Source organism: Hemiscyllium ocellatum, chromosome 1 (genome assembly GCF_020745735.1).
Source record: "Hemiscyllium ocellatum isolate sHemOce1 chromosome 1, sHemOce1.pat.X.cur, whole genome shotgun sequence".
Lineage (NCBI taxonomy): Eukaryota > Metazoa > Chordata > Chondrichthyes > Orectolobiformes > Hemiscylliidae > Hemiscyllium > Hemiscyllium ocellatum.
This window is the reverse complement of record NC_083401.1, coordinates 134,527,893-134,551,047: the sequence shown is the minus strand read 5'-3', so window position 1 is coordinate 134,551,047 and position 23,155 is coordinate 134,527,893. Positions and strand designations below refer to the sequence as shown.

The following is a 23,155-nucleotide window of genomic DNA, read 5'->3' as shown; positions in this document are numbered from 1 at the left end:
TCTGGATTAACTGTTCAGCAAAAACACCACTAGGCAATCACCTCCCTCTGTATGTATCATATGTAAAAATCTAGTGTAGATTGGATGCTCAATTCAATCCACTTCACACTTTTGAGTGCTCAGTGAAAGTCAAATGAGTTCTAAAATTTACACAACATCTCAAAGGGAATTTACTGATACTCACCACCATGCAACATAGAGGCCAGAACCACCACATCAATGCTAGTCCAATTAGCAGAAGAATGGTGAATATGGCAATGATTACAGCTGTCCCATCGGACTGAAAAGGAAGCAGAAGTTAGTAGGTTTCATTTTAATGCAATTTAAGTATCACATACATTGCAAATATGTTTGGTGCATTGGTCACTTTAAGTTGTTGCAGGGAAAAAGAAACAGAAGAACTTGACTGAAAAGAAAAGATTCCTAAAATGGTGCTACAGACTTAACATTTAGGAAAGCAAACTTGAGAAAAATGAAAAATGCAAAGAGTGAGGGAAGGACAAGGGGTCTTTTATAAAAATCACAATGGTTATGGTGAGTTTGCTTCAATTATTTTTTCCCCCAATGCTTCAGTGAAGCAGAACTTGCTGTCTGTCAGAGCACAAAATAGAACATGCTGAACAAAACTTCTCTCACCTTTGAAGGAAAGATGATTATAGTCGCTCCAACAATTAGCAGTGGGGTGCAGACAACTGTCTGTGAGAATGGTTTCTGAGACAGTCACAGAGTTATAGAGATGTTTATGGGGCAAAAGGAAGCCATTCGGTCCACCATATCTGCACAGTCTCTCTTTGTATTTTAATGTAGCGCCAATCTCCTGCCTTTCCCCGTAATTCTGATTAGTCTTTCTATCCAAAAAAAATCATCCAAAGCCACACTGAAGGCAGTGAATTCCAGACCCTAACTGCTTGCTGTGAGAGAAAACAAATTCTCACTTTGCAGTTACTTCTCTTGCACAACAGTTCAAAATCAAAGAGAATGGCTGGGAAAGAAAGACTTGCATTTAAATAACATCTAAGCCAATGAAGTGCTTCTGAAATGTAGTAATATTTTAAATCGAGGAAACGCAACTGCCTGAATGCAGAAATGTCTTCACAGTGTCCAAGTTAGCAAACAGAAAAACCCCAAAGAACTGCAGGGGTTGGAAATGAGAAGAAACAATGACAGAAATTGCTGGAAAAACTCAGTGGGTCTGGCAGCGTCAGTTCTGAAGAAGGGGCACTGGATCTGAAATGTTAACTCTGCTTTCTCTCCATGGATGCTGAAGACCTACCGTGTTTTTCCAACAACTTCTGTTTTTGTTTCTAAGTTAGCAGGCACCTGTAGCTAATGAGCCCCAAAAGCTGTGAAGTACACGCCAACCATGTTAGCTGTTCCTGGCACATGCAGCTTCATCCTTTACATTTGTCTGTCATGTCTTAAACCTTTACCCTTCAGTCTTGATAAAGAGTGCAAATGAACTGAGATGCTTTTCAATATAAGGAACTTCAGTCAAACCTTCAAGCAAATTACAATGTGTCTCTTGTCAATGGACAAGCTATTCTTTACATTTGCAAACTATTACAATGGATGCTCCTTTTTTAGTGAAAATTCTGACAGAAATTTGACTATAAATCAGGTAAAATTCAATGGAAATACCGTTACGTACTCTTTTGAAAGGAAAATACAGTCAATGTCCAGTACAGTGGTGAAGGGTGCATTGTGAATTTGGATACAAGGCAGAGGTCTCAAATTGTTGAAAAAAATGTGAATAAGAAGACATTTAATTGAAAGACATAACGTGTGCCATGATCATGAGATTAATGAGGTGTTATAAACCCATCTAGCCATTATCACCTCAACTCAGCAGTGTTCATGGTAATTATCACAAAATTAATGATAATTAGCCTTAGATGTTTGTACAAACACATCTGGAGAAGGAAAGTTGTTCTGCAGTATTGAAATGATGGGTAAGAGTGATTTGTTACAAGATTGATGTAAAGTTGGGATGAATACAAACAATGTGGCAATTGCAAGCCAAGATCTGACATGACTCTGGTGTATAAGACTCTAAGAATGACTCAAGGACAATGGCAAGCTGAGGTTGTTTACATGCATTCTCAGTGACACTGAAGAAATAGCTGGAAAGACAGTGGATGCGATCAGTGATCGCAAACTAGATTCAAACGGGGAGAAGTGGTTTGTAAGATAGCAGGCTGAAGGAACACCCATGACAGAACCTGTTGTGAGGAGATGGGAGAAAAATTCAATGGACTGAATGGACAGAGTTTCTGGCTAGTAATGGCTGGCCCAACAGATTCAAGAGATCCTACAATTCAAGATGACTGCAGAGATAACGTCTACAGATGAAGCTGCAGCTAATATCTATGCCCTAGCATGAAAGCTTGCTTGGAGGAAGTGAATAATATACCTGAGATAGAATTGTTTTATACAATTTGGCCTGATCCCACCCCTGGCAGCCAAGTCTTGAGGATTTAAGCAACACAGGTATCGAGTGATCCTCCTGTCAGCCTATAAGGCGGCAGTAAACCACAAGCTAATTCTGTTGGTGACTGAGAGGTCCAGGAAACCTGGACTTGATCTTGTGAGTAAGAACTCCCTACCAAAGACTGTAGAAGAGCAATAATAAGGCATGGACGATAAGGGTGATATTCAAGGGCTTGTTTTACCAAATGTTTTCTGGATCAGGAGGCATTGAGTTCAAAAAAGATGCAGGTGGAAAACTGTCCATCTAATCCCCCACCCCCACAACCAATCCTGAGATCCTGAGGACAAGTGGTGAAAACATAGAGGTCCAATCGGGCAAAGGAATACCACTCATAAAATCCAGCCTCTGGACCAAGGCATCATGAATTTCAAGGAGAATTTCAGAGCAGATAGCTTCTCCAGGAAAGTGCATCACCCCCCAAATTTACCACTTACAATCATTTGAACCTTTTTACATTGAAGGATAATATGCACCTTGTCAAAACAAGCTGAAGTCAAGAGCCAAACCCTTCTCAGCTCCAACCAAGGCCGGTGAGGAAGAGGATGATGAAGAATTTCTTGGCTTTGGTGAAGCAGAGGTGGAGGTCCCTTCAGGACCAGTTGGGTAAACAGCTCACACACCTGAATAGGTCATCAGTGTGGAATGAGATGGAAGTAACACTGCTCACAGATGAGGAACTCCCACATCAAGCACGGAGAATGAGAAGATGGGTCTGATCTAGAGCCCAAAGAGAACATGGGTACAGTGTTATGACTTTGTTTTCCGACTGCCTGGCCTAGTTGGCAGCCCAGGACACGACAAAACTCATTCAGATACTCAACCCAGGGAAATAATACAAGCTGACATCAAGAAGGAAAAAAAACACATGATCAGGTATAGAAGAAATTAACTTACATTTTAAATACGAATTGAAACTGGATTATAGTGTAATGTATTGTTCATTTTTAGATAATTTATTGGAAATACTGTATGAGTTTAACTATCATTTAAGTTATAGGTGTATTTTAGAGATAAATTATATTTAAAATATTGCAGTCAATTATTATTTTAAAACAAAACTCATGTTTTTTTTTACTAAAAACCAAAAAAACTGCAGATGCTGAAAATCAGAGATGAAAATAGAAATTGTTCATAAAGCTCAGCAGGTCTGGCAGCAGCTGTGGAGAGAAATCAGAGGTAACTTTTCAGGTCTGCGACCCTTCTGAGATGCTGGCAATTTCTATTTTTGTCTCTGATTTACAGCATCTGCAGTTCTTTCAATTAAACACCGATCTCAAAGTCTAATAGATTGCATTACACAACAGTGGATTTGTGGGCAGATGATCCCATACAAAAAAAATGAGAATTAGGAAACACGAGACAACATTTGGAATTACTGAAAAAGCTCAGCAGGTCTGGCAGCATCTCAGAAGGGTTTAGACCTGAAAAGTTACCTCTGATTTCTCTCCACAGATGCTGCCAGACCTGCTGAGCTTTTCCAGTAATTCCAAATGTTGTCTCGATTCTTACTTCTCATTTTTCTGAATGGGATCATCTGCCTATACATCAACTATTGTGTAGTGCAATCTATTAGATCCTGAGATCTGCATTATAACTGAATTAATTGTCCTACACGATCCATAACGGGAGGAGTGCCAAAGTTATATTTCGTGGGCTACGACTGACACACAAGACACCCTTATTCAGGCTGAATAGGCTGACTGTCCTTGTTCACTGGGGAAAAGAAAGAAATTGAGCAGGAAGCTGTATTTCCGACTCTGATTTTAATGCCCAATCCTTTAAAACGGGACGGATCTTAACAATCACGTAATGCCAACATTTGAATTTCATTAGGATTGAAGGCTTTTAAATTAGATGTGTGAATTGAACAATTGTCTCTCTTCTGTTGAGGACGATCAGTGGTGACTGGATTCCTGAGTTTCTGGTGAATTTGTTGTAATGCTATCTCAACAGACTGGGTGTTTTATGCTGACTCCAACCGACTCACCCAAGTAAAGGAAGTAAAGATATTATGATGTATTTGCTTGTACAGTGACTGCAGAAAATTACCTACAGAACTTCCTTAATGTGACAGCATTTCTTATTCATGAATGTTACTCATTTCAGGTCTTAAAACATTAGTCCCTGTTCTCTGTGTTCTGCAGCCACAACTGCTCACCACTATGACTTCAAACATAGTGATGTGCATTTCAAGAGTAATAGTGAATTTCATATACTGATGGCATCATTGGAAAAACCCACCTCATGACTCATAAGCAGCTGTGCTGTAAGATTATACTACTCAAAAATTGTAGAAAGCAAACCATGGTGGGAAGTATGGTAAGCACCCAGAAAAGATACAAGTAGATACATTAAGAAAGGTAGTCAGTTTAGAGATTCTCTTTAACAGCTCTGTTCAATTAAGGATGGAGGGCAGCTTTCAAATATGGGAGGTCCAATCAGTGGAGCCCATGCCTGGCCATGTTCAAAATGTGGGTGAGAGACCAGTAGAAGTATCAGGAGTAAACTGGAGCTACCTTTGATAGGAGGGGAGTGGCTGTCGTTGTATCAGGGACATCTGCAGTAGAAGCATCAGTCTCGACTAATGTTAAGCATGAGAATTGGGAATGACTGACAGGAAGTGATTAAAATCCTTAATTATGGTGCAACGTGAATTTCTTGCAGTAAGTTACCATGTTCCTCAAATGCTGTTGACCTGTGTAATGCACAAAAATATACCTCCCTCAATGAAAACGGTCTTTTATTAAGGCTTTGACTGCTTTTTGGAAGAGCATAGACCATTGTCATCCAAGTCAGCCTCCTACAAATCTGCCCAAAGCCCAGCCAAAATGCTGCCTCTAGATTTCCAGATACCCGACCTCCAAAATTGTTTCCACAAGACTGGGAAAATCTCATCCAATGTGTCCATGTTTAAGGACCAATCTTTTGCATATATCATCCTCTCAAAAGACATCTGCTAGCCAGGATATTTTCTTCTGAACTGAATCCCCTCTGGTCCTTCTTCTTCCAAATATCAAAGCTCAACCTAATAACCTCTTCAGCAATAAGCTTACCAGATAGCTTCACCACTCATTTAGGTTGTCACATGATTTCTCGGAAATGCTATTTTAACTCTCCTGCTAAATAGATGAGATTCTGATACTTCAAAACTCATCTGCCTGAACGTTAGAACTCAAGTTCCCAAATAATCAGGTATTCTAACATTTCATCATGCTGTGAGAATGTGAGGGTCACCACAAACTCGCATAACACTATATAATCCAGTGGCTCAGTCAGGGAACAGTGCTGATATGCAATTTTTTTAGGAGTTACAAAGTGGGAACCAACTGTTCTTGGATCAGAAAAGGAAAGATGCTATCAATTTACAGAACATCTAAATGTCTCCACGTCCTTGCCTTCATTGTTAAGATTACAGAACCCACAAACCTACTCAAGAGAAGAATAATGAACACACAATTAACTTGGAACAAAGAATCGATTGAGAGGGAAGCAACTTTTTTAGTCACATGGTATCCTTGTCCTTGAAATCACAATATGATATTACCAAAGAACAGTCCAAGGGCAAAATTACTGAATTAAGGAAGGGACTTCAAGAATGATTTTCTTATTTCTCAAACCGGGGAGGATAGTTTATAGCTTTCATAACCATATTTTCTTGTTAATATGCATGACGACCAGTGCAACAACAAATAGCAAGCTGTGGTGTGACACTGTAGAAGGATACCTTTTCTAATATTGCTGTTACAGATCCAAGCAAAATATGGTACCAAGTTATGCCAACCCAACAGTCTCATCATGAAGTGTCAGAAAGTGTGGCACTGGAAAAGCACAGCAGGTTGGGCAGCATCCGAGCAGCAGGCAGAATCGATGTTTTGGGTAGATGCTCTTCATCAGGAATGAGGAGGGGGAAGGTAGCTGAGAGATAAATAGGAGGGTGGGGGTAGGGCAGGGGGGAAAAGCAATTGGTGGATATAGGTGTGGGGGTAATTGTGATAGGTCAGTGGGAGGGAGGAGCGGATAGGTGGGAAGAAAGTTAGACAGATAGGACAGGTCAAGAGGACGGTGCGGAGTTGGAAGGTTGGATCTGGGATGAGGTAGAGGGCAGGGGAGATTTGGAAACTAATTAAGTCGATGTTGATCCTGTGCGGTTGAAGGGTCCCCATGGTGAAAGATGAGGCTTTCTTCCTCCAGGTGGCAGGTAGCTTTGATTTGGCAGTGGACCTGCATGTCGTTGGCAGCATGGCAGAGGGGAGTTGAAGTGGTTAGCCATGGGGCAGTGGGTTTGTTTGGTGTGTGTGTCCCAGAGATATTCCCTGAAACGCTCCATGAGTTGGCGTCCTGTCTCCCCGAAGTAGAGGAGACCACATTGAGAGCAACAGACACAGTAAATGAGGTAGGTGGACGTTCAGGAAAATCTCAGATGATGTGAAAAGATCCTTTGGGGCCTTGGACAGAGGTAAAGGGGAGGCATGGGCACAGGTTTTACATCTTTCGCGGTGGGAAGGGAAGGTGTTGGATGTGGAGGGTGGATTGGTGGGGGGGGCGGGAGTCATGGACAGAATGGTCTCTGCAGAATGCACATAGGGGTGGGGAGGGAAATCTATCTTTGATGGTGGGGTCTGACTGCAAGTGGTGGAAATGGCAGAGAATAATGCGCTGTATCCGGAGATTAGTGAGATGGAAGGTGAGGACCAGGGGGTTCTACTCTTGTTGTGGTTGGAGGGATGGAGTACGAGGGCAGAGGTGCAGGAAGTGGTGCATCATGAAGAACTGTTTGAGAGCATGTACAAGATCAATCAAACGTCATGACTATTAGCAAGTCTAAATAACATTCTCAACTTTGTGACATGAATCAGAATCAGGCAATCAAAATAGCCAAAGCCCAGTCACTTGCTGCAAATGGTGTCAGATATAAAGAAACAATAGCTGCAGCAGTAAGTATCTTTCATAACCTCAGGACCTCCCAGATCATTTCACTGAGTAATTAAATACTCTTAAAGTGTAATCACATTGACAACATAGAGAATATCTATGCAGGTACAACTATGTTTTATTTTTATCTATTTGAATATGTTTTGCTGAATGGGACTGATAACCAAGCACCACTGTATCAGGCACATATTATAAAATGTGTGAGACTCGCCCACCTATGCAAAAGGGATGTCTGTTTCCCTTTAAAATAACAAAGTCCAACAGTTTTGGAAAGTGTTAGTCAGCTTCAGAAGTGTCCCGCTTCTTTCTGGTTCTGCTGAAAAACATGACAACCAGAATAAAGCATCTGGATATGCTCCAGATAATAGTTTCTTGATCATCTCAGTGAATTCTTGTGGCTTTGATGAAGAAAATTGGAGAAAGTGCTAAGTTATGAAAAAGGGGGTTTAATATCATGCCCTACATAGTGCGTGGATTTGGCTGCTAAATACAGCTGTGCCCAATTGAGTTCAGAAAGTTTACAGTGTAAAATAAATAGGCGCTCAGATCATTGTGAATTTAATTACTTAGTGAAGGAACCACTCCCACTAAACAGGATTGTTACATAACTTTATGTACACTATAGGTTCAAAAACTGATTATAATGATTACATCCCACTTGTGCAAAATCTTCAGGACGTTTTTGAAACTAGACTTTAATCATGAAATAAAACAAATTTTTGGAGATTACAGATTAAAAACGAAAGATATGGCCACCACAAGGTCTAGCCTGTCTGAAAATGGACATATTCAGGAAGCATTTGTATTAAATACTGTTTTTAATTAACTAATTATTTTAAACAAAAATACAATATGAGGTAACAATTAATTTTCAATTCCTACTCAGGCTGCAAGTCAGAAAGTATGAAGAAATATTTGGGTTTTTCTCTTCAGTAATAGAGGCTTAATCATACTTACAAATATGATGGATTACAAAATGTTTGCCGTCCCCAGCTAACTCCACCTAAAGTTGTTCAATTTGCCAACAGGCTCAGTTTTCACACTGCAAAAGTTTACACTGCTGATCCAAGTGTAGAAGATGGTGCAACTTCAATGAACTACTGTTCCAAATGCACGATCAGCAGAAAAGGTGCTCATCAATGAAGTTCAAAAACATCTTTTTACAAAAAGATTCAGCAGTGTGGATTTTGCCACATTCCCGTGTTAGTTACAAGGGATTGTCAGTAACAGCAATATTATCAAACAGATTAATTAGCCAATAACAATGAGGAAATCCCATACACATCAAACCAGGTTAGAACAAGTACTGAATCTCCCTCGCAGAGTCATTCCTACTTGCTGTGATATGGCTTACAGCTATCTCTATGAACCTGCAAATCAAATTTGGTTCTCATTCTAAAGTATACTTTCTGAAGGAGGGAATCAAAAGTTGTAAGTGTTTCTCCTTCCTCTACAATTGTGTTCCCTCACTCAAGATTCCCCCACTGGTGGAAATGTGTCTCAACATCTACCCAGTGACTCCCCCTCAGAGGGTTGGGCAGCATCTGTAGAGAGAAATCAGAGTCACCCTTTCGGGTCCAGTGGCCCTTCCTCAGATGGCATTGGAGGCAATTCAAAAGCGATTCACTAGGTTGACTCATGGGATGAAGGGATTGCCTCATTAAGAACACAAAACAGGTTCAACCTTTATTTGTTAGAGATCTTATTACTGAAAAGGTTCTGAGAAAAGTCATTGAGTGGAGGGTCGGTGCACCTGACGGTCAGGGAGTGATGGAGTCAGTGCACTGGAGGGTCAAAGAGTGGGTGGCACGGTGGTTAGCACTGCTACCTCACAGCATCAGAGACCCAGGTTCAATTCCCGCCTCAGGCAATTGTCTGTGTGGAGTTTGCACATTCTCCCCATGTCTGTGTACCTGTGTACCTGGATTTTACCTGTGTAGGTTTCCTCCCACAGTCCGAAAATATGCAGGTTAGGTGAATTGGCCATGCTAAATTGCCCGTAGTGTTAGGTGAAGGGGTAAATGTAGGGGGGTGGGTTGCTCTTTGGAGGGTCGGTGTGGACTTGTTGGGCCGAACTAGCTTCAGTCCGAAATACCATCTGGACAATCCATCTCAGCCTCCTGCTCAGGTTCCCAGAAACATGAAAACTGGACTTCAGCCAATAATCCACATGATATCCAGAATCAGCTGATAGAATGAGAGGAAATGGGTTCCAATAACATTTTCGCTGTTCCACAAAATACTTGTGCTCAGAACTGGACAAGTTCCTAGCCAAACTGTGCCAGTACAACACAGACATGCAACTACTGATATGTTCTGTCCACACAAAGCAGAGAAAATCTAAATTGGATTACTTCCATCCCATCTGTTTAATTATCACTGACAGTACTGCCAAGCATCAAGTCAGCATTTGACTGAGTATGGCATCAATGAGCCGAGCAATATTGGAGTCAGTGAGAAGTGGGAGTGGTGAGTTGGGAAGAGGGGGAGAAAGAGAGATACTGTCCATGTATAGGTTGTAAATTTCCCTTTTTAAGCTACATAGTGTCTTCATTTTAAATCTAAGTCGATACAGTGGTTATTCTGATGTCAAGTTACAGATCTCTTGGTCAGATATTGTGTTCTCAGACAGCTTCTTTATTCATCGTCTTTATCATGTATGACAAAGTGAGAAAGCAATGGATTGGCAGGAAATGTGCACTACGTATGTTGGGGAGTAAAATCCAACTATTGTAAGGGTGGAAAATGTACAACAATGTATGTGATTTTAGAAGGTAGCCAATGCATTATTGTCACTTTAAGCATTTGTCATAGTTTTATTTTACCCTCAGATTTACATGAACAATGCTATGAAATATTATCAATGTTGAGCTGGATAAAAACTTTACATTATTCTGATCCACTAACCAATTCAAATTTAGCAGGGAAGAGAAGCCCATTTAATCTCAACATTGACGTGATTTAATTCAAAAGGCCAATGATAAAAGAGAGTTCAGGATTCTGATGGAAGATCATCGAACTGAAACATGATTGGTGATTTTAACCCTGTGTAAGTGAATTGGTTTTGATCTAATTAAAATGTTGTTCCCTTTTTCTCCCTTCACTGACTTATAAAGTCATACAGTACAGAACACACAAAGGGAAACAGCGAACATAATCCCAAACTAGTACCATCTGCCTGCTCCTAGCCCCATATTCCTCCAAAACTTTCCTATTCATGTATCTATCCAAATGTCTTGTAAACTTTGTAATTGTACCCACTTCCACCACCTTCTCAGGAAGTTCACGCCACATGCAAAATACCTGTGTAAAAAAAACTTGCCTTCTGTGTCTTCTTTTAAATCTCTGTCCTCGCATCTTAAAAAATGCCCCCTACTCTTGAAATTCCCCATCCTAGGGAAAAGCCAACTACCATTAGTTCCTATCTATACCCCTCATTATTTTATAAACTTCTATCTGGTCGCCTCTCAACCTTCTGTGCTCTAGTGAAAAACATCCCAGCCTATCCAGCCTTTCGTTACAACTCAAACCTTCCAAAACTGGAAACATTGTGGTAATCTCTTCTGAATTCTCTCCAGCTTGATAATATCCTTCCAATAACTGGGTAACCAGAACTGGACACACTATCCCAATATTCTGTACAACCTCAAAGGCCTGAGCAACGAAGGCAAGTGTGCCAAATGCCTTTTTTAACTATCCTGTCTATATGTGACGCAAACCTCGAAAAATTATGTATCTGAACCCCTTGGTCCATCTATCCTAGAACAATACCCAAGTCCTGAGCATTAATTGTGTAAGCCTTATCCTTGTTTGATGTACCAAAATGCAATATCTTGCATTTATCCAGATTGAACGCCATCTGCCATTTTTCAGACCATTGACCCATTTGATCAAGATCCTTTTGCAATCGAAGAAAACCTTCTACACAGTCGACTATGCCAACAATTTTGGTGTCGTCTACAAATGTATTATCCATGCCTTCTGTATTCATATCCAAATCATTTATATAAATGACAAAAAAAAGGGGACCCAGAATTGATCCCTGCGGAACACCACTGGTCACAGGCCTCTTAAAAGCAATCCTCCACTATTACTCTCTGTCTCCTGCCATTAAGCCAATTACGTATAATTGGCAAGCTCATCCAGAATCCCATGTGATCTAACTTTACTAATTAGTCTATCACGTGAAACATTGCTGAAGGCTTTACCAAAATCCAATAAACAGTATCTACTGCACTGCCATCATTAGCTTTTTTGGTAACCTCCTCAAAAAAACTCAAGTTTGTGAGACATGGTAATCCTCAGACAAAACCATGATGACTATCCCAAATCAATTTTTCCTTCTCTAAACATCCATAAATCCTAAATTTTATAACCATCTCCAACAATTTACCCAAACCGAAGTCAGACTCATCAGGTCTATGGTTGCCTGGTTTCTCCTTTCAACCTTTCTTAAGCAAAGGCACAACATTAGTCACCCTCCAGTCATCAGGCACCTCACCTGTAGTTATAGGTGATGCAAATATTTCTGCAAGGGGTCTTCCAATTTCTTCCCTTACTTCCCACAATGTTCTGGGGTACATTAGATCAGGTCCCGGAGATTTATCCACCTTTACATTCTTTATACCTCCTGAACTTCCTCTTCTCTAATGTGAACGGTTTTAAAAATATCAAAGTTCATTCCTCTGCATTCTCTAGACTTCATTTCTTTGTCCACAGTAAAAACAGACAGGAAATATTCATTTAGTATCTCTTCCAACTACTGGGGATCAACTCAAAGATGAACTCCTTGACCTGTAACAGACCTTAATCTCTCTCTAGTTAACGTATTTGCAGAATCTCTTTGGATTATTCAAAAATTATCGGCCAATGCTATCTCATATCTCCTCTTCGCCTTCCTGATTTCTTTCCTAAGAATGCCCCTACACTCTATATTGATTAGGAGATTCAACTGAACCAAATTGTGTATATCTAAAATAAGGCTCTCTTTTTTCACTCGACTTCTTGTGCATTTCCAACATTATCTTCTTCAACTTTCAACAGTATTTTGATTTTAAGTTAAGGTTCTGTTGAAGGCTTCATACATAACCAATGACTAGTCTGTCCTCTTTATATTAATAGATCTGTCACACACGTCCTACATCTTATCCATATTAAAACAAAAACTGATTTGAATCCAATTTGATTCAGTCTAAATTCTCATCAGCCAACTATTTTCAAACTGGTCAGTTATGCATTAGTTAAATAACAATCAGTAGCACCAAAATGACAGTTAAATGTGAAGGAGAAAATTATTGCAGATGCTGGAATCTGTACAGAAAATATAAAATCCTGGAAACCATAGTGGGTTAGGCAACAAGCAGGCAGGGAGAGCAAGCTAACATATGGAGTCTACATGACTCTTCACCAGAGCTCTGATGATTATCTGAAGCGCTCTAGATGCATGACAAATTTAACAATCTATCCTGTTCCATGAAGGTACTGAGTAAAATGTGGGTAAGATTGATTTCATTGTCTGGCTTTTATAAATTTAGTACACGTGCAATTCTATCCCTCAAAAAGTAAAAGATTATTATACAATGTCATACGTGTGTCACATCACTCGCATGCGTTAAGAGCTTACAAACCTATGATTAGCATTTTGTTAGGAGCTAAAATTGGTCCAAGTAATTTTTACATTTATTATTTATTATGCTAATACAACATCCGATTGTAATGTACATTTTAACAGATAAAGACAAGCAGCAAATAGTATTCATTTGAGAATTATACTGATGTTGAGCTGTATTGCCACATTGTGAAATTAAACAGCTAAGCTGTGATAATGTTTTGAATGTGAACTTTTGAAGTTGTCTTTTATTTCACGCATACAGTGTTGATTTCTGCTTGAATGGCCTGAATAAATAAATTTCTTTACTTACACAAGTTGTGGCAGTGATGGTGACTGAACTGGAGATGAATGACTGCCCACTATTCAAACTCACTGATACAGCCATTGATCTGCAAAAGAAAATTATGCACATAATCAAAAGAAATGAATTATTTCTAGTATTTTCATAATCTAGCAAGGTACATAACTAATATATCAGTTAGCAAGCTTTAGATATTACAAATATTGCTAAATAAATACATATTGTTCATTATTTCTGTATGTTTTCTGTCATAGAATATAATTATCATATAAAGATCTCATCCAAATAATGCATCATCCATATTCTCATATACCTGTTAGGACCATTTCACAGATGATACAGTAAACCTTGATGTATGGAGGATGCACCTTCAGAGGTTTGTCAGTTATTTAGATTTCATAATGGACTGTGATTTCTTTTTTGTTTTCCATTACGGATAAGTGATAATAGTATCATAGGTTCTATCCAGCACCATTAAGCACATAGTATTGCATTGACAAGGTAAAATACATTGAGCTAGAAGCCCATTGCAGGGATCACAATTTCCAACCTGCCCATTCGAACCGTAATGCAGGTAGTCTACAAATACATTTCAGTTCCTCAATGGTAACATTGAGGTGAACAGGGCCTATGCTACTGCCTGTCTGAATGCAGAGTACAGAGGTGAAGAGCAGACACTGAGGGAATGTGGTGCAGACTGACTTCTCTTCTTAAAGGCAGGCAGTCCAAAGGGAAGGGGCACTGAATTATAGAAGGCTGCTGACTGCTGCTGCTAATCTGGGCAAGAGAACTGGAGCCATCAGGGCTAAAAGGAGATCAGACTCAATCAAGTGAGATGGGTGGATGGAACTTGTATTCTTCTCACTTCTATTTTAAGAGGGAATGTGGACAGGTCACAAATCCCACTGCCAAAAACTAGGCTGACCAATCTCATAGAACGTAGAACGTTATAGCGCAGCATAGGCCCTTCCGTCCTCAATGTTGCGCCGACCTGTGGAACCAATCTGATCACTATCCGCAACTCCACCGACCTTAGTGTCATCCGCAAACTTACTAACCCATCCTTCTATGGCCTCATCTAGGTCATTTATAAAAATAACAAACAGCAGTGGCCCATCTCGGCATTCAAATTTCTTATTACATTGCCATTAAAAAGATTAATATTTTTTAAAGGAAACAACTAGGTTGACTTGACAATGTGTGGAGAAAGAAGATTAAGTTTTGGGCAGTTGGGGCCATTCAGCACGGATTTGTACAACTTAATTCAATTATTTAAAGATGCCACAGGCTGGATTTTTGCCAAGTTGGACCATCTTGGAACTGCTTTAAAAATCCAGTTCTGGGGTTCCCAACCCCTTGCCTGTTTCCAGTCATTCCTGCCAGGACAGGCTTATTGTGAAAGGAGTGAGCTTGCATGCAGCACACCTGGCCTTGCCAGCTTCATCCTGGTTGTGGGCAGTTCGATATCTCCTGACAATTTTATTGGAATTGGGCCTTTCTGCAATTACATGTGGTTCATGGCCTCTCAGGGAAGTTCTTACGTGGGTGAGAAACAGGCAGTGAGAAACCTCTTCAAAGAAAAAGCAGGTTATTAGATGGCAATATAATCAAGTGAAAGTGTTTTGACAACATCATGCCCTTTATACTCATGAATGCTAATAACTCAAACTCTCACCCCTACATAACATCCTCAGGACACCCCATGCTCCATCATATCTCATGTCTCAGCGTATTACGCCATTTGCTACATTTTTATTTTCAATGATCAGCGATTTGGAGATGAACACAAGATTATCAATGCTTGCAGATAACAATAAGAAAGTACACAAAGCCAATTTGAGAAAGAACCCAAAAGGCTGCAGCTGGTTAGAATAGAGGAGCCAGCGAGAATGCAGACCAAAAGCAAACAAAACATGTGAGTATTTGCAAAGGAAGAATAGAAAATTGTAGTGAGAACGGAGTGAGATTTGAAGGATAGCTCCAGTTACAGCGTTCAAAACTATTCCTTCATTCTTAAAATTCAAAACCAAATTCCTGTCACAGGCATGAGAAGGCTCGCTCTCTGAGCTGCTGTCCTGGCTTCTGAAAATGTGATGTGAGGTCAGAGTATACATTTACACACACATTATATGATCCTTACCAACACACACATTATATGATCCTGAACCCACTTAATTGGTGGAAGCTATTGAAGTGTCATGCCCAGCAATGTATCTATCACTTTATATTCATACCTATTTGCAAAGTAAGTTTTGCAGCTGAGAGAAAATTTCAATATCAGTGTTAAGATGCAACGTGATGGTGTTGCACTTTTAACATTAATACAAGAATTAAACAAGGGAAACGTATACCAGTAACAATATTTGATGTACAGCCTGCACCTAAAACTAGAAACATATTCCAGGCTTACAAGGGGTTGACAAGAGTAAAGAATGGAAAATTCCTCCGAGTTGTGCAGGAAAAGTGACCCTGCTTGAAAACACTTTGCAAAATGTAGGAGGGTCACTCCACAACTAGAGTTAATTGCTCTTCCTTCTTGTTCTTAAGCATTAAAATACCAAACAGTTACATCAATGGTAAGTGATTTGGAAATTACAGATCATTTGATTTTGTTGTGTAGTACGAGTAAGTTGAGGCATGCCATATGGGAGTGCCGTAGATGTAACATGCACAGGAGGTGGGGGAGCAAAAAAACTTTGAAACCAAGATTTCCAAAGCTTCCCGGTAATTTGTTTTTTGATGGGGCAATTTCTGCCCTCGATCAATTGTTATTATTAGTAAACTACTCCAAACTTTGCACCCATGAGACTACCACAACAGTAGAAAGCAAATCAAATGGACCCTGGCATGAATTCTGAGGGCAGGGATGCGCAGGGAGGTCCACACTGCTGGTACCCTTTCACCCTCATCCTTACCCAGAAAAACAACTTGGGGTTGGGAGGTGGTGGCCATAATAATCATGTGCACCTTGCAACCTTAAAAAGTCAAAAGGTCGGACCTTGCCTCATCCGTCAAATAGAGGAGAATTGGAAACAGTCAGATTGGTCAAAAGCTCGAGCAGTCAAAGCAGTGTCAGACCTGAGCACTGGCCACTGCTGGGACTGCAGGAGGCCCACGGAGATCAGAACCTTTAAGTGGGAAAACCTAGAGAGGGTAAGAGAATTCAATTCAAGGTCGGTTTTGGCGGTAGGGCATGCAGTGACAAACGGACGTTAAGACCTCTGGTTAGTGGAGGAAGGCAGGATATGTCAACTTAATGCTCACAGCCCTCCCTGAAGGAGGGACCAATCATTTCTCCTCCCCTCCTCTGAGTCCATCGGTTTAACACCATTCGCACGCACCTACCCATACAAACCAAATTACAGTATAAGGGCCAATTGGCCTGCTAAGCAAATTCAGTTGTTCATTTTGTTTTTTTTTAAATTGGGTGGATTTGTCCACTTATTTTACCCATTCCACTGAAGACATGCCCAGAAAGAATGATAAAATCCAACTTTTTTCTTGTCCAACAATTGCTATATATTTTATACTATATTAAGAATATATCAATACGTGATCAATTCGAAAATTTGTACTTTTTTGATTAATGAAAAACTGCTAATTCTAAAATGTGACCATGTTTCCATTTTAATTTGTAACACATGTATTCTGCACATGTAATCTCTCTCTACTTGAAATGGTGAGGTTATGAACTTATTCAGGACCCATTCAATTATGGGGAGTTATAATTGGATCTAATTTTTTTTTCCTGAACTTTAAGTTTATTTGAGTACATTTTCCAAAGGAAGACCATGAACTAATATTAAGTTAGTGTCAAGTGGTCTATAGTCAAGAAACTCACGGAGAGGAATAACAGGAGCATAACTTTGAGTTGAGGTTCAAACATATTGACACTGAAATACGGAAACAATCGTGCATTCTGTCTCTCAAATAAGAATTCGCTGAAAATGGAAAATCATTTTAAATTACAATTTCCTGTGTTTTCTGTTTGAAATAACAATATCTTAATCATTTAGACTACAATTAAAAAGATGAATTTAGTTCTGTACTATTTATTTATGTTGTCAAGTGAAACAATTCTCCAAGTCTTTATTGCAGATGTAAGCTCTATCAATTTTAACAATAAAATGTGTTATCTGTAGAAACTTGTTACATGAAAAGTCAATATTTTAATACAAGCATTTCCAACTAGTCTAGGTTAAGTAAATACATGGGACACTGTGGAATGGATCTGATAGGTGCTCTATCCATCGGCTGGAGAGAGCCAGTGAAAGTTTCATATTGATTCTCTTCAGGAAATCCCAATGATTTAAACTGCAATCCGTTTCCTTTTGTACTTCAGCACAAATGTCCCCACAGTTCCAAAGACCCAGCACTCGAATTGTATGCATTATGCAATGAAAATTACCTCACCTATCCTTCATCACCATCAGTGCAGAGTTGAACTGTCAATGGGGGATGGGGATTGAGTATGGACAAGGGGTTATATCACCAAGAAATAGTAGCATTTCAGAAATCTGTCAAGATCCTGCTCCCTTCAGTTTCTAAAACACTATGTTTGAAGGTACGCAGCAAGTCCCAGTGAAGACATCAAGAATATCATTTGATTACACAAAGAGGAAATTGGACCTGAAATTTAACCCAGTTTTCTAACTTCTATATCCAGCATATGGGTTTCTGCAGCTGTATGAAACTTGCTAGGGTCAACAAAGCAGGATTACTGCCAGCAGAACTGGTGGCCCTCTGAAATGGACAGACTGGAAAGCCCTTAAACATAAACTGTGCAGCTGCTTCTTATCTAGGTGAAAGGCGTTAGGTAATAAGGCTTGTTCTGACTGTGAGAGTTCTTTGCTTTACTGGGGATTTCCAGCATGAAATAAATAATCTTTGCTCCCTCAACTCTTTTCACATTGACTTCCACTTCCCTATAGCATGCAAACAACTTATGCATTGACTTCAGATGAGTAACATCTTGTCATTGAGGACTCTGGATCTGTACTTGATGGAGTTTAGAAGGATGAGGGAGGAACTCTTTGAAACTTGTAGAATACTAAGAGGTCTAGAAGGAGTTCCTCTACATGCCACACATTTCCAAACCAGAATAGTAGGCCCAAAATCCTTCCCGAACAGCACTATGGATTTATTCTCTACCCCCAATCACTGCAATGGTTCAAGAAGACAGTCTAACACCACCAGGTGCTTGCAGTGGTAGGAGGGACTAGGAGCTGAGGGCAGAGCCTCAAGGTGAAGGGACGATCATTATGAACAGACACGAAGAGGGATTTCGTCAACCAGATGGTGGTGAATCTGTGGAAGGCTGTGGAAGCCAGGTCATTGATGGTATTTAAGACAGAGACAGATAGGTTGCTGATTTGGTAAGAAGATCAAAGGTTATGGGAGAAAACAGGAGAAGGGCTCAAGTTTCCACAGCAGATTATTGCTAATATCTGGAACAGGACATCCTTTCCATTGAATTACTGGGCCACTGACCATTCATGCCATCATGGTCACTGTTGCCCCCAACTCATTCCAGGATTTCACAATCTCTCAGATCCAAGGGGATCTAAGGTGTATATCTCAGCAGATCAGTTTGCCACTGCAGCTGATTATATCCGTTTTGTTGTTGATGAGGTCAGTCAGAGCCACAAGCCTCTCAGGTTTGCTGTCATGCCTGGATTCTCACAGAAACAGGATATCTCAGACTGCACATACGCAGTAACCAAGGTAACTCCAGATCAAACAACAGGATTTGTCAGCTGGAATGGGATTCCATGGCAGCAGCATTCAGCTGTTGTGTGTCCCCTAGATGGTTATCTGTATGTCCATATCAATATCCTGGAAGGTGAATGATGGTTTCATTTTGAACCAGTAACATCCCTCACAGGATTTTGCAGCCTCAAGCAGAGCAAACACAGAACTAGTTGAAGACATAGCTGACCCTCTAAGCATATGACACCAGGTATTAGTGCTACCACTGACCACTATGAAAGGAGCTCGAGTCATTGGGTATAAAAGTCATAGGATGCCACTTTTTGAATTAAGCTTGGAGTAAGATGTGATTTATGTACTTGGATAGATCGGGCTTATGCATTAGCTAGGATCCAGAATGGCCGTACTCTCCTTGCTTTCTACAACACTGTGCTACAGAGAGGACTGAAGGAACGTGGCAATTGTTCTACAGGAAGATAAAAAGTGGAGGCACAGAAGATGAGAAAGACTCCTGAATGTGGCCAGGGTGCCAGCAGATGACCTGGCCAAAGAACACACAATGGACAACAGAGCTCAGAGAAATTGGGTATGAAGTCTTATACCACGACAATGCTGAACCTACTACCATTGCCAGGCCAAACCCAACATAAAGCCCTGTACCAGGCACAAATCTACACCCTAACCCAACTTCACTCATCTTCCACTTGGCTCATCTTCCACACTGGTCATACTATATATCATGTCCATTAAGCAAGTGGGAGACAACAATAGAGCTGACTGAATTGTAGTGGCTTCAAATTTGGAATAAAAATTCTTTCATGAAATGTGAGTGTCAGTGTCTTAGCCAGCATTGATTGGCCATCCCTTGAGAAGGTGGTGTTAGGCTATCTTCTTGAACCATTGCAGTGCTTGGGGGTAGAGAATAAATCCATAGTGCTGTTCAGAAGGGATTCTGGGCCTACCCCAAAGAGGACACAGCTATACACTATTTTGATTTGGAAATGTGCGGCATGCAGAGGAACCTACAGCTGCAAGTTGCAATGTTCCCATGTATGTGCTACCTTTGTCCCTCTGAGTGTTAGAGACCACAATGTGGAAGATGCTGGCAAGCAGCATTGGTGAGTTGCTGCAGTATTTTGTACACACTGCTGCCGCTGTGTACAACTGGCAGAGGGAGAGGATGCTTAACCTGGCTGCTGTGGTGCTGATTAAGCTGGCTGCTTTTCTCTGGATGGTGTCAAGCTTCTTTAACGTTGCTCAAGCTGCATTTTTCCAGGACAGTGGAAAACATTCCATCACACTCTTGAGTTGTGCCTTGTATATTCAGGTCAGGCTCTGGGGAGTCAGAAGCTGAGGTACTCGCCTCAGAATTCCCAGCCCCTGACCCACACTGTAGCCACAGTACTTATATGCCATATTTATATATGGTTCTGCTTCTGATCAATACTAGCACCAAGCTATTGGTATTGGGAGGTACAGCTAAGTTAACATCAAGGGAATTAGCTAGGTTCTCTAGATTCCTGAAGAAGGGCTTATGCCTGAAACGTCGATTCTCCTGCTCCTTGGATGCTGCTTGACCTGCTGCACTTTTCCAGCAACACATTTTTCAGCTCTGATCTCCAGCATCTGCAGTCCTCACTTTCTCCTAGTAGATTCTCTAGTAAGGCAATTACATTGTTATAAACATCCAAAGTGAATCCCCTTGTGTTTCTAAAGCGTTTCTTTTTCCATTACTCCAAATTATGCTACCCTTGATTCATTTTATTTCAAAAATATATTTTATTCATAAAAGTTTGTACATACATATACATAAAGATTTATAGATTTAAAGATATACATTGTCACAAATGTAGTTCAATTCTGCACACAGCCTTTACAAATGGAGAACAAACAAACAAACCCAAGGCATTTCTTAGGTGTACAAGACAATATTTGCATATCCAGGGGAGTCCAAAACCTGAACAGACCTCTAGTTAACTTCAGCAGAAGGATGTCAGACTGTGCTCTTTCTCCACTGTGCCTTGGCAGCAGCTGCCCCAAGATTTTGCACATCCCTCAGGACATAGTCCTGGACTTGGCCAGTCTGTAACACTGAGTCAAAATCATTGCCTTGTTCTGAAGACCAACAAGTTTCAGGCAGACTAATGAGCACCTTTCATCGAGTTGATGGTTCACCAGGTGCAGTCCATGTTTGTCTCGGTATGTGACCCAGGGAACAGGCCGTAGAGCTCAGAGTCCTGCATCACCAAACTGCATGAGACAACCTCGACAAAACCCATTGCATCTTTCTCCAGGCTTCCTTTGCAAAGGCACCTTCCAGAAGATGGGTGACAGTCTCTGTCACCCACAGCTGCTCTGAGGGCAGAATGTGGTGGTGCAGACTGGCTGGGTGAATATGAAGGATCTCAGAGGCTGTGCCCTTCTCACCACCAGCCAAGCAAAGTCTTAGCGCTTGGTGGAAAGTTCTGGATGAGGCATTTTGCCAAGTGACTTTTACAATCTGCTCAGGGAACAACATGACAGGATCCACTCTCCTTTCCCCACAGCATCTCAAGGACGCTACATGCTGATCATTTCCTGATGGACTTGTGATTAAAGGTATTTTTCTTTGCAAACGTTTCCCCAAAGGACAGGTGACAGGGAACAGTCCAACTGTTTGTAGTATTCAGCAGCAGCAAGGCCAGTCCCATCCTTCGCCATATCGGGGACAGGTAGAACTTCAGTAGGGAGTGACACTTGGTGTTTGTGTTTCTTGATTAGGGGCTTATGCCCAAAATGTTGATTCTCCTGCTCCTTGGATACTGCCTGACCAGCTGTGCTTTTCCAGCATCACACTCTTAACTCTGATCTCCAGCATCTGCTTTCTTCACTTTCTCTTCCTTGGCATTTGCGAACTAAGGGTCCATGTATACCTTGATGCAGCTGCACACGAAGATGACCGTCAGGATGATGGCAGCATTGGGTACGTTCTCTCCCACCCCATTAATAGAGTGTTGTACACGGTGTCCCTGTGGACACAGGCATTTTGGACTGCCAGATGAAGTGGAAGATAGTCTGGGTTGTTGCAAAAGCACAGGTTCAGGAAATGGGCCAGACCTGCGTCACATACAGCAACAGAGAGAGTGCCTCACACCTGATGACCAGGTTTTTACCTGCAATGCTCCCAAAAGCCCAGTTTCTGCTTCTCCTTGGCAACATGCTACTTCCAAGCTTTTGCGCCCCTCCTTGTGCCATCAGAGGAACGAGAGGCAGCGGAGAAGATAGAATGTCATGATTCGTGGAGAGTCAGGGTGTGGACGAGGATTCAGTAAGGTGGGAGTGAATGTCAGTATTGGCTGCTCTGATGTGAGGTGGAGCTAGAAATAGAGGAATGTGAAGAGCTGCAGGATGTGTCAGTGCTGTGTACCAGAATGGTGCGGAAGTCTGACTGGGGTTCAGCACCTGAACCCAATACCCACCTTTCCTACCATTGAGATCTTTGAACATCTTGTGACACTGAATTCCAAAGTGAGAGGGAGCCCATTTCTCCTGGATCAGACACCTCCACGTGTGCCTGTTTGGTCTGAACGGCTAGATTTTTGTCACAATCCATAGCAGGATCTCCAGGGAAAAGTCAGAAAATCAGAAAGTGATCTTGACACACTTTGAAAGCTTCAGGAAACAATCTTTAATGGAGCCATTCTGACCACTGCCAGGATTCCTTAAAATAGAAACCTTTCCACAGACAGATGCAAGTATATCATCACTCCCATACTCTGTAATAGATCAAGCAAACCAAAATAAAAGGATTCCAATACCACGGTTGAATTAAACAGCCACACAAAGCCAGCTCCAGTAACAATTAGGTACCTGAACCACAGCTATCCACACATCAACCATACTTCAGTGTGCAAATATGCACTCAAACGCTTTCATTAAATGCATCCAGTTTGATATCTCTCTCCTCACCTTCTAAAATCTCCTTTACATGTTTACTTTGTTATTTCATCATGCCTGCACTGGCTCTTTTACAGAGCTAGGCAGAAGTGGGTGCTGCAGATGCTGGAGATTATAGTCAAGATTAGAGTGGTGCTGGAATAGCACAGCAGGTCAGGCAGCATCCGAGGAGCAGGAA

At 41.0% G+C, this 23,155-nt stretch overlaps 1 protein-coding gene across 1 annotated transcript in view; it reads right to left on the bottom strand.

The window, feature by feature from the left end:
* antxr2a (ANTXR cell adhesion molecule 2a) overlaps positions 1–23,155 on the bottom strand; it is a 225,198-nt gene that overhangs the window by 106,231 nt on the left and 95,812 nt on the right. Inside the window, exons 11-12 of the mRNA XM_060826184.1 lie at positions 13,342–13,420; positions 185–280 (exon numbers count right to left, since the gene is read on the bottom strand). Coding sequence (XP_060682167.1) covers positions 185–280; positions 13,342–13,420 — 175 coding nt within the window. The remainder of the gene's footprint in view (positions 1–184; positions 281–13,341; positions 13,421–23,155) is intronic.